Source organism: Dendronephthya gigantea, unplaced genomic scaffold (genome assembly GCF_004324835.1).
Source record: "Dendronephthya gigantea isolate DGI-Jeju-01 unplaced genomic scaffold, DenGig_1.0 000002F, whole genome shotgun sequence".
NCBI lineage: Eukaryota > Metazoa > Cnidaria > Anthozoa > Malacalcyonacea > Nephtheidae > Dendronephthya > Dendronephthya gigantea.
In genome coordinates, this window is record NW_021163012.1 from 1,153,659 (window position 1) to 1,164,188 (window position 10,530).

The 10,530-nt window shown below is 36.4% G+C and overlaps 5 protein-coding genes across 8 annotated transcripts; 2 read left to right on the forward strand and 3 right to left on the reverse strand.

Moving 5' to 3' along the window:
* Positions 1-3: 3 nt before the first annotated feature.
* LOC114532810 (peroxisomal membrane protein PEX16-like) lies at positions 4-1,394 on the reverse strand. Its single transcript, XM_028554409.1, has one exon. The coding sequence runs from the start codon at positions 1,354-1,356 to the stop codon at positions 247-249; it is 1,110 nt and encodes a 369-aa protein (XP_028410210.1). The 5' UTR covers positions 1,357-1,394; the 3' UTR covers positions 4-246.
* Positions 1,330-2,695, forward strand: LOC114532819 (interleukin-1 receptor-associated kinase 1-binding protein 1-like). The gene is made up of 3 exons (XM_028554416.1): positions 1,330-1,745; positions 1,915-2,192; positions 2,309-2,695. The coding sequence occupies exons 1-3, from the start codon at positions 1,449-1,451 to the stop codon at positions 2,568-2,570; spliced, it is 837 nt and encodes a 278-aa protein (XP_028410217.1). The 5' UTR covers positions 1,330-1,448; the 3' UTR covers positions 2,571-2,695.
* LOC114532840 (protein jagunal homolog 1-like) lies at positions 2,648-3,594 on the reverse strand. Its single transcript, XM_028554437.1, has 2 exons — positions 3,302-3,594; positions 2,648-3,073 (listed from the first exon to the last, which is right to left on the reverse strand). Exons 1-2 carry the CDS (start codon positions 3,481-3,483, stop codon positions 2,725-2,727), a joined length of 531 nt encoding a protein of 176 aa, XP_028410238.1. The 5' UTR covers positions 3,484-3,594; the 3' UTR covers positions 2,648-2,724.
* A 151-nt stretch (positions 3,595-3,745) lies between these two features.
* LOC114532785 (protein SON-like) lies at positions 3,746-7,934 on the forward strand. Of its 4 annotated transcripts, none has more exons than XM_028554377.1 (6): positions 3,746-3,838; positions 3,947-5,689; positions 5,781-5,945; positions 6,041-6,268; positions 6,342-6,582; positions 7,587-7,934. In XM_028554377.1, the coding sequence occupies exons 2-6, from the start codon at positions 3,968-3,970 to the stop codon at positions 7,832-7,834; spliced, it is 2,604 nt and encodes an 867-aa protein (XP_028410178.1). In that variant the 5' UTR covers positions 3,746-3,838; positions 3,947-3,967; the 3' UTR covers positions 7,835-7,934. The 4 variants fall into 4 exon arrangements, with proteins under 4 accessions (XP_028410178.1, XP_028410193.1, XP_028410200.1 ...); XM_028554392.1 differs by adding an exon at positions 6,788-6,878 and having other exon boundaries at positions 3,832-5,689; positions 7,068-7,671; XM_028554399.1 differs by adding an exon at positions 6,788-6,878 and having other exon boundaries at positions 3,832-5,689; positions 7,587-7,605.
* On the reverse strand, positions 7,762-10,175 carry LOC114532830 (ras-related protein Rab-39B-like). The gene is made up of 2 exons (XM_028554427.1): positions 9,670-10,175; positions 7,762-8,653 (listed from the first exon to the last, which is right to left on the reverse strand). Exons 1-2 carry the CDS (start codon positions 9,884-9,886, stop codon positions 8,148-8,150), a joined length of 723 nt encoding a protein of 240 aa, XP_028410228.1. The 5' UTR covers positions 9,887-10,175; the 3' UTR covers positions 7,762-8,147.
* Positions 10,176-10,530: the final 355 nt, after the last annotated feature.

Here is a 10,530-nt window from a genome sequence, read left to right on the forward strand (position 1 = left end):
TTTTTATTTTTTTGAATTTACACAGTTAAAATGTTCATTTACAGAATGAAACAAAAGCCTTAGCATAACAGCTTTTATAATAATGCACGTACAATGATTACTATATACTATTTAAAGACAAAAACTATAAGATGATAGGTAGTAATTACACAAGAATTCGCATCAATCAGTTTTTCTACAAAGTCTTAATCAATGTATTTCCTTATTTTGTCCCAACTATTCCCTTATTGTCTTTGAGTAGTAAATCTAGGAACACCAGTTATAAAAATATGTTCTCTGCCATGTTGGGAGATATTCTAACAATGGCCGAATTATAACTGACACAAATGGAACATTATTGGCAAGGCCATTTAATACCATCAGGATCTTTCCTTTGGTGTGCCGATCATAGAATGGTGATCGCAGCAGATAAAACAACATGATAACAAGTCTTCGAGAGATCTCAGTTTTTTCCAATGCTGTCAGCCTGGGGTTTGACTGAGTGTGAAGTGATAGGCTTGTGATGTCTGCAATCAATGAAAACAACCAAGGCTTCCAAGATTGCTCTCCAAACACAAACATACTTGGCAGATGAAGTAAGGGTCGAATGACATACAAAAGTTCAGCATAAAATTGCTTTTTATCAAGTATAGTGGGGTTTTCTGTTGTTGTTGGGAACTCTGGAAGTTTCCAAGATCTGAACCCATTAGGTGGAGTTGATGATAAAGAACGCACAAATCGTCCAGATCGCTTTCCTTTCCACACATGCTCTTCATCCATATCATTCATATTTTCTTCATCTTGTTTTGAGCTCTGTGCCTCATTTCTCTCCTGTATATCCTTGTTCTTCTTTGCTTGAAAAACAAGTTGTCGGTTGAGCAATGGTATCAGGGGGTACTTTTGCAACTTGGGTCTGTTTCTGCATAGTAGCAACAATCTGAATGCAACTTTACTGAACTGAATGACAACCACAATTAGCCATTTTCCAATTTCACCCCATAACCTTTGTGCGGCCATCTCCAGAAAAACTTCAACGCTTTCGATCACAGAAAGATACCTCAGTAACCGTTTTTCATCTTCGGCTCCGGGGTAACTGGGAAGCTTTAGATTACAGCGAAATATATAATCGTGTAATAAGGCTAGCAAGTTCGAAAGACCGTATAGAAGTTCACCCAACTCTTTCGAAGCGACAAACCGCCCTGGAATGACATAGGACGAAACGCGAAACAACGCTTCCAAACGGGTTGAAATTGCTGGATCGTCCAACAACATACTTGAATACATGTTCCAGACTTTCTGAAATTGCATCTGAAGAAATTTCTTTGCATTTTCAGGCGCATTTCGTAGAAGATTTCGAAAGCTCGCGTGCTCTGCCATTTCGAAGGGAAAGATTGTTACATTAGATGTGACGTCACCACCTTTCTACTGTCATCCAGTATATAATTCTTACACAAAGTTTCCTAATTCCCATGGTCTCTTGTCAACAAACTTGGCAACTTTTCTTTGTGAAAGTTGAGCTATATTTTCAAATGAATTCTTACCCAAAAAGATGGTTTTATCCTGCCCAAGTGTTTGCTCAATTTACCTCAGGTGATGAGCAACCTGCCATGTCTTTTAAAAAGGGAGATCACGCAGAAAAAAACATGGCAAAGTCTCCAAAAAATGAGGACAAAAATACAGCTGATATTATTGAAATTCATGAGACGGGCGAGTTAACGATACCTCCAGATTATGCTCAAGTTTTCATGATTTGCAGAAATGCTAAGGTGGGGAATATTTTGTCAAGATTACTTACGTAAAATCACATTGGTAATCTTGTGGTGGTGGGTGTGGATAGTGGTCATTAATATAAAGGGATGGTAATTGGTAAAACAGCAACGTTTGCATACATTGCAACCCCTATTCTCCATAATAAATTGTGATTTTATTTTCAAGCTTACTGTTGAGGAAGTCAAGACAAGCGTGAACAAGCGCGTGGAGTATATCTTGCAAACTTTGAGATCGCACAATGTTGGTAAAAACAGTTACACTGTAGACCGAACTTTGATGAGAAACGAAATGAAATATGAGTTGAGAGTGGAGATATCTGTTCAGTTTACAGACTATGCAAAATGTCAAGAAATTAGTAATTTCTTGGTTGAAAAGCTTGATAACAGTGTTGAGGTTTCAAGACCAAGTTTCCATTATGCACCTGGCAAACTAGAAAGTTTAAGGTACTTACTAGTTAGAACATGTTGTTGAAAATAACACATCTTTCCTAATTCTTGTGTTATGAAATTACATTAGTTTATATAAGATCAAAATCAAAATATAAGATTCAAAATTTTAGGAGACAATCATGCATCCTTGCTGTGCAAAATGCTAGAGTCAAGGCTCTTGAAATAGCAAACTCACTGAACCAGAGTCTTGGCCCAGCAAAACATATTTATGAACAATCAACAGAAGAGTACACAGGGAGAGATTTGGAAGTAAGAAACACAGAAAAAACTGAGACATTCCAAGAGCTGATAAGACTGGCTACAGTTACAGTTATTACTAAAGTTTTTGTGGCATTTGAGTTGAAAGTCAAGACAAAAAGAAGGGCAAAATAATTGATCTAGTTCCACTTTCTGACCTTTACCAAGATCTATGAGGAGATACTCAGTTTTGGAGACTAAAGAATAATTTGGAAAGCATGTAATTTTTGCCTAATGAACCTATTACACATGTACAGGAATCATATTTTATTTTTTAATATTTTAACAGTTAAGAGTTTTTCTTCTCACCCTTCGACTTCCATGCTCTAATAAGTCTTATTGCATAATACAAGGCAGTTATTTGCATTTGAACAATCAAACCAACAACTGCTAGTTTAATTGACAATCCTCTCAAGTCCAGTTTTCCAGGAGACTTCTGTTGCACATATGCTACTAGAATCTTGAGATATCTTGAGGCTCCATAGGTCATTGAACCAAATCCAAATAGAAGACATCCAATCACATAAAAACACAATTGATTATGTTTGTTTTTTGGGAGGCTGTTCAGTCCTAATATGACTGGTATTATGGTACAGAGCCAAGCCAGATGCCAGTCTTGTGGTTGAAACTGCACCACCCTACATAACCATACAGGAATAATAGAGAAATTTAGGAACTATTTCTAGAAATTTCAATCTAGATGTGGAAACACTTCTGTATTTCTAGAAATTGTGGTTAAATATTGACTATAACATTCGTGATATAGTTACAAGATCCTAGCATTTCCTAGTAAGTTTTTCGACTCATAATAATCCAAGAGAGTGTCCACATGTCTGGTATATTAAATAAACACCTTTCCAACTTACTTGAAATGACCTAGTACAGACCACAGGGCTCCCAAAATGATGCAAAGAAGGTGAAGAGAAAGATTAAGTTTTAATTTGCTTTTCCATTTCACACTATCTTTATAATGCGAGGCAACTTTCTCACGATGACTAAAATCAGAACCATCAGTTCCACTTGCTCTTGGACCACTTCTGGAAGACATTTTGAATAAATAAAAAAAGTTCTTGTCCTTCGAGATCACTCGTTATTCCCTCGGGCTGCTTCGTTTGACTCAGATAAAGGCTAAATTGAGCCACGATTATAATCAAATTTATCAGAAAGATGCATTCGTATTATTCGTACCTGTGCAACTTTATAAATGGCTAGGAAAAAGAGATGTAAAAGTTGATGTTTAAATTATTTGTTAACAGTGAAGTTCTCGGAACATCTTCGTAAGAGCTCGGAGTAAGGTCGGTGATCTGATTACATAGCAAGCACGTTTATGATTTATGTTACCAAAATGTAGCAAAATCAGGATGTTATGTAATTTTGGAAGAATGGTTTAATATATATCTAAGGTATTGGTAGCTGTTTTCATTTGATCTTATATGAGCAAATTTGAATACATGACTTTCACACCAAGATTTATTGCAACATTGGTTGACACTTGACACCAACATATTTAGTAACATTTAAGAGCAGTCAGGATGTCAGACAAGTCTTCATCAGAGTTATCAGATTGTGAAAGGGAGAAGGACAAGCCTAAAGATACCTCCAGGTCTCCTTCACGGAGAAAGCATAAAAAGTCCAAACACTCGAAGAAAAAATCAAAGAAAAAGTCTAGTAAAAAGAAAAAACACAGAAAAAGATCAAGGAGTAGATCTAAAGAGAGGTACAAGGAAACCAGTTCTCAAAGTGATTCACCCAAGAAATCTTGTACAGTTGCAAATCCAGATGAATTATACAGTCAGGAGGCAGCTGCTAGTTTGCTAACCAGTCAGAAAATAGATAATCTTGCATCAATCAATCAAGGTGCTAAGTTAGCAAATCAAGAAGAGACTAGCTCTACATTTCCAAATGAGGATAAGTCTCCAAGCAATAAACTAGTTGTTCATGGTGATAATAATAATCTACCAGCCTTTGAAGAATCATTACAAAATAATATAACAACCAATCAGGGTGTAACAAGTTGTTTGGCAGTCACTCAGGATGCGGTTGCTGGTAAAGTGGCTAATTTGAATGTTGAACAAGGTATGACAGGAAGATGTGTGGATGAAGAAAGTTTGACACCAAATGAGGAATTTAAGGATCCGGAAGATTGTAGTTCGCAAATCTATGATCCTGGTCTATACATTGCTAAAGTGATGGGTGGAAATGAGAATGCAGAGAAAAGCTTTAGGTCAGGGTTGAATTTAGAAGAGGTATCTAGTCCTATAAAAGAGTCCATATCTAGAGGAAAGTCATTGGACTTGTCTGATTCCCAGAAAAAGGCAAGTTCTAAAGAAAGAAAGTCAAGGTCGAATGAAAGGTCAAGGTCATCAAAAGATAAGGAATCAAGGTCAAAAGGAGGAAGGTCAAGATCAAAAGATAGAAGGTCAAGAGCTTTAAGGCAAAACAAAAGCAGGTCAAGGTCAAAGGGTAAAAAGTCAAGATCAAAAGATAAAAGGTCAAGATCAGCATCAAAGTCACCAGCACAGAGGCCAAGAAAAAGATCAAGTTCAAAGTCAAGGAAGACATTTAGAAGGTCTAGAACTCGAGATAGATCCAAGGACAGAAGGTCACGAGAAAGATCTCATTCACTAAAAAAATATAGGTCAAAATCTAGGGAGCGCGGAAGATCAAAATCCAGAGAACATAAAAGATCCAGATCTAGAGAACGGTCAAGATCTTATGAAAGGTACAGGTATAACTCTGGTTATCAAGACTATTCACGTTATAGACAATCAAGATCAAGTGATAGACGATATATGTCAAGGTCAGTTGGTCGGAGACAGCGTTCAAGATCCACTGAGAGACGTCGGCGGTCAAGGTCTAGGAACAGAGGTCATCGATCCAAGTCTAAAGAAAGATATCATTCCAGATCAAGATATCGTTCCAGATCAAGATCCCCAAGAAAATCAGACCGTTCTGGTGATCGAAAGAAAAGGTCACAGTCTGGAGATCCTGTTGCTGCATCAGTTCCTGTGAATTTGACAATTGCCTTAGGTGTACCTACAACCTCAATGACAACCACCACAGCGGATACAGTTAAATCCAGTAAAAGTATTGCAGATTTCACAGCACTGTGTAAAAAGTTGACAGAATCCAAAGAAGATAGGAATGGTGTGAGTGAAAATACAATTGTGGATGAAGAGTTGACCTCTCAAGTTTATCACCCATTCAATGTAAAACCAGCAAAAGATATAGTTATACCCCCGGTGATATTTCCAGTATGTTTTTAAGTATTTTTTTGAAGTTCCTATTGTACACTTAGTATTTGTCTGTCTGTCATCTTCAATGTATTAATGTACCATCATTTAGGTGTCAAAACCAGCAGAACCTGCTCGGCCATTGGAGCAAGCTTTTCCAGTGTCCAGTGGTAATCAGCATAAAACAAAGGAAAATACAAATGAAGCTACAGTTGAAGGCGTTGATGGAAGCATTGCCGCTGCTGAGAAAGTCTTCCAAGCAGCTGTGCAGACAGAGGTTATATATCAAATCATGCTCATTATTTTGTTATTAAGTTATAATTATTGATGATTGAACATTCTAAATATCCTAATTCTTCTAATTTGGAATAGAAATTGGATGTAAGTGGTCTTATTGCTAAAAGAATGGAAGCACAAAACCGTCTTCAATCTAATCCTCATGATCTTGAAGCTAAACTTGTGTTGGAAGAGGTTCAAATGAAGATACAGAATTGGGCATCGATCAATCTAAAGCCAGGTCAATTTACTGGAGAAAATTTAGTTAGCTCCTTTGCTCCAAAGGAAAACATTAACAGTGGATATCAAGCTTGGGCTAGAAAGGTAAGATTTGATGTGTTTGGTTGTTTAGGCAATTTTAGTATCATTATTTGTAAGACATGTGTCTATTTTACAGGATATGTTTCACAATTTGGCACCCATCAAGGGAGGTGTAGGCATGAGATTGTTGCAGAAGATGGGTTGGAAACCTGGTCAAGTTATTGGCAAGAGAGGAGAGGGTGGTTATGAACCAATTGCACTGACTGTTAAGATGGACAGAAGAGGTTTGGTGTCCTTTGCAGAGCCTGGTGGTGGCAAGGGTAAAGGTGGAGGAAAAGGAGGTGGTAAAAATATCTTGGCTGCACAAGCTGTACAAGGTGGGTAGCTATGTAGATTCGGTTTCTTGTCAAGACAATAACAGGTCAATGTTTTGTCAACACAAATATCCCACATTCATAATTCATACTGTGAACTTGTTTTAAGTCAAGAATAGTAATTATCATATTCTTTACTTAAGCAAGATTATGTGTGGGATATTAGTGTTCACAGTTTCCAATATCAGAATAACTTTATTGCTTTCAGGTTTCTTTGCATTGCATAGCTTTTTACATTGGACTAACAATATGTGCATCATGGAAGCTGCATTTGAACATCTGATTCTGTGATGGAAGAGGTTGAGTAGCCCATTTTTATCAAAGGTGGTTTGACTCTCAAAGCTCTTTTGCACTCTTAAGTTGGACAAGAATGGATACACTTAGTCTGTATGAGCGCTGGAATGAAGCTCATACAGACTATAGTGTATTATATTTTGTCAATTTTTGATAGGAGTGGGCTATTCGACCATTTGAATTTTCACCTATAGAGAAAGTAGTGCAGCTTATAAGGTCATCATTGGAGCAATATTCCATCATTGCATCTGACTGCAAATTCGAAAGATAGAAGTAAGATATTCGGGATACACTACATGAGGATTGGTGAGTATAAAGCATTGGCCTATAAATCTGGACTTTTGATTATTCCACTATCGCACTTTTTTGGCTTTACACTATAATCAGCATCTGCAGTCCATATTTATAGGCCAATGTTTTTGGGAATCAATTCAGAGATTTACATAGACCATCCTTAGCATCTCAGCTATGATAAATCTGTGAATTGTTTCTGCTAAACAATATTGTATCCACAGTATGTGAGACTCCTAAATGATTGTTTAAAACTTGGTGTACTTCCTATAAGAGCCTTGTTTACAGTTTGTCAGAAGTGACCTACTTGTGTGTACTGTGGGAATGTGCAGCTGTATAGCTCATAATGCTAATATAATAGTTTTGTTAAAAACAAAATCTTGCCAATTCAACAGACTAACTTTTTATTCTGTTTGTGTTAGGTAAGCATCCTGTGTCAGCACTAGCAGAGCTATGCACAAGGAGAAAGTGGAACACTCCAACATACAACATTGTGCATGAAAGTGGTCCTTCCCATAAAAAAGATTTCTTGTTTCAGGTTGTTGTAAATGGGAACAGCTATCAACATAATGTTGCAAGCAATAACAAGAAATTAGCTAAAGCTGAAGCTGCATTTGTGGCACTTAAAGCTCTAGGTATAGTTCCAGCTGATGCTGCCATGACATTGTAATAACTCAAATTTGTCATTTACTTTTTCAATGCATTGGTAAGTTTGGTAGAACAGAATTAACTGTTGACATTGGTTTGTTTTTGTAAGGTTAATAAGATTATTAAAGCTTAATAATATTTCAATAACTTTGTACAAATCGTAAAACTATTGCATTGTCTTAACCATATGCTTAATTAAAAAGCAAGATTTATAATTATTTACAATTGAATGATGGTTAATAATCCAAAACCAATGCACTTTAGTATTACTTATAAGAATACCTTTGCATTTTTCAATGATTAATTTAATTCTACCTCTTCAAAACCTGCCCACCTTAGCAGCATTTCTTAGTTTGAACTGGTTCTTCCAGCATGTCCACTGAGGGTATTCTATCAAATCCTATAAGTTCAGCTGGCCTAGTAGATACTGTTTTGATTCCTTCCCAGTCAGGTTTCATTTCTAATTGTCCTCTTTGTAATCTTTTATACACCTCATTTGCAACAATATGAAAAGCCTCCTCAACATTGCATAGGACCTTGGCCGAAGTTTCTATGAAAAGCATGTCATGTGCTTCGGCAAAACGTTCACCTTCCTCTGTTGAAACTTCTCTGTCAGATTCCTTATCTACTTTGTGTCCTATTAACATAAACACGCATTCTTCTTCATTCACATTTTCCTTTGCCTCTTTGTACCAATCGTTGATGTTATAAAAGGAGTCTTTATTTGTGATATCGTATATAATAAGGCAAGCAACTGCATCTCTGTAGTAAGAATATGTGATGGACCTAAAACGTTCCTGTCCAGCTGTGTCCCAGACTTGTATCTTTACCTTTGCATCTTCTATAAAAAATTAACATTTCAACATTATTATAAGCCAGTCAAGGGCTATAAAACCTGGGGCATTGTCATGTCTTTCTTTTTTTTAAAGGGCAGAGATGTGCTTCAAAGATAATCTCGTTAAGCTAACCTGGCTATTTTCCAACAGCAAAATAGTCAAACGTTTTGCCACATTTTGAATTCATTCACACTAATATTTCTATATTATTCACCATGGTGATAGGGCATTATTTGCTCTTGAAAAGACCACATGGTGTCTAATATCTTTTAGGAATGGGTGCAAAAATCACTGTATTTGTGTCTGCTTCACTGCCTTCACATGTAAAACAATCATTACCAATATGTGGGCAAGTAAAGCACTGTTGTCGACATGAAAAAATTTAATGTGTGTGTCTAATACATGTTTTAGGCAATAGATTCAGGGATATATGGATCAGCAATTCTCATCCATGACCTTTGATCTTTTGCTGATGTGTACACAAATACACTATCCATGTTTTGAATACCATGAATAGTTTCCTATCAAACCTTAGCTTTTTTACCTTGGCAAAATACTAGGCTAAAATGACCTCAGAAATGCATAATACATTGTGCTTCAATTTGTTATTTATTGTATATGTTTTACTCAAACCATAGAACATGTATTATTACGTCTTTACATGAATTGTCCTGCAGGTAAACATATGTTGTGCAATTTACCAAACACTTGAAAACGAGAAAATAGTTAAGCATACATGTATTTACTAAGAAATAACAACGCTATAATTGAAACTGATTATCTTATCTCAAATACAACACACCTGAGCTGCATAATACGCTAAAATACGCTTCATTGATTTCTACTGTAAATATTGAAACTTAATAGTTTTACAGCAAAAACGCTGTCAAAACAAACCAAAATATACACACGAATGCTGCAAGCGTCTGTCACTTCCCAAAGCAGGTGGAAATTTGTCATTTTGTTGCCATACAACAAAATACGAAAAAGTACAAGCACAGAAAATATCTAATGAACTTACCAGAAACCTCTACAACCCGAACATGAAAATCGACCCCTACAGTTGGATCGGCTGGCGTAGTATCCACAAAACTGCCCTCTGTAAATTGTCGTATCAACGATGATTTTCCTACTGTCGAATCTCCAATGAGGATGAAACGGAATTGATAAAAATACTTCGGAGTCCTTTGAGAACTCGATGAGCTTGTCTGCGAAAGCTTACGGCCCTTGTCTCCCATTGATAGTTTGTATCATAAAAATATATCGTGACCTACGCTGGTTGACTCTGTACAAACACAGTCAAAACATGAAAATGTTGCAAAGCGTGCCCACCTTCACTCATCACCCGCGTTTCTTCAACAAATACATCGTTTCTTTATTGAAAAATAATATAATTTAATCCATGTGTATTATGATTATTTCATTATAAATCCCTCGGTTAAAAACGTTGAAAAACGTGCTCGATGTATTATTTAGCTTTTACGTAGATGTTGTGGCTGGGGTAGTGTGTCGCTGTATCTCTGAGCTGTTCTGAGTCCCGCCCCCATTATTGGCGCCCTTAAAATCAATTTCCGGCAAAACCTCAAAGTTAAAAAATGATTTTTTTTGTTGAAAAGATCACTATTGTAAGTTGTCACCAAGAAAGCCATGAAAGAGCTGTTGTGCGTGGTAAACGGTATCTTTTTCAATTGTAGAATTAAGAATTTTACCCCACCTTTTTTTAAACCCTATCTTAATATGTAAAAACATTTCATCTTCACTTTCATCTTCACTTTCATCTTCACTTTCAACTTCATCTTGACAACTGGCTGTTGAGATAATTTAAAACAATGTACTTTAAAATGAAATTATTTAATCTATGCTTGCATTGAGCTACAGGAGG

Excerpts from the sequence above, each read along its gene's own strand:
- LOC114532810 (XM_028554409.1), bottom strand. The coding sequence starts at position 1,356 with ATGGCAGAGCACGCGAGCTTTCGAAATCTTCTACGAAATGCGCCTGAA.
- LOC114532819 (XM_028554416.1), top strand. The coding sequence starts at position 1,449 with ATGGTCTCTTGTCAACAAACTTGGCAACTTTTCTTTGTGAAAGTTGAG. Across the intron at positions 1,746-1,914 it reads TGATTTGCAGAAATGCTAAG|CTTACTGTTGAGGAAGTCAA; the intron begins GTGGGGAATATT and ends TTTATTTTCAAG. Across the intron at positions 2,193-2,308 it reads GGCAAACTAGAAAGTTTAAG|GAGACAATCATGCATCCTTG; the intron begins GTACTTACTAGT and ends TCAAAATTTTAG.
- LOC114532840 (XM_028554437.1), bottom strand. The coding sequence starts at position 3,483 with ATGTCTTCCAGAAGTGGTCCAAGAGCAAGTGGAACTGATGGTTCTGAT. Across the intron at positions 3,074-3,301 it reads TCTGTACTAGGTCATTTCAA|GGTGGTGCAGTTTCAACCAC; the intron begins GTAAGTTGGAAA and ends ATGGTTATGTAG.
- LOC114532785 (XM_028554377.1), top strand. The coding sequence starts at position 3,968 with ATGTCAGACAAGTCTTCATCAGAGTTATCAGATTGTGAAAGGGAGAAG. Across the intron at positions 5,690-5,780 it reads TACCCCCGGTGATATTTCCA|GTGTCAAAACCAGCAGAACC; the intron begins GTATGTTTTTAA and ends ACCATCATTTAG. Across the intron at positions 6,269-6,341 it reads ATCAAGCTTGGGCTAGAAAG|GATATGTTTCACAATTTGGC; the intron begins GTAAGATTTGAT and ends TCTATTTTACAG.
- LOC114532830 (XM_028554427.1), bottom strand. The coding sequence starts at position 9,886 with ATGGGAGACAAGGGCCGTAAGCTTTCGCAGACAAGCTCATCGAGTTCT. Across the intron at positions 8,654-9,669 it reads TCGGGTTGTAGAGGTTTCTG|AAGATGCAAAGGTAAAGATA; the intron begins GTAAGTTCATTA and ends AATTTTTTATAG.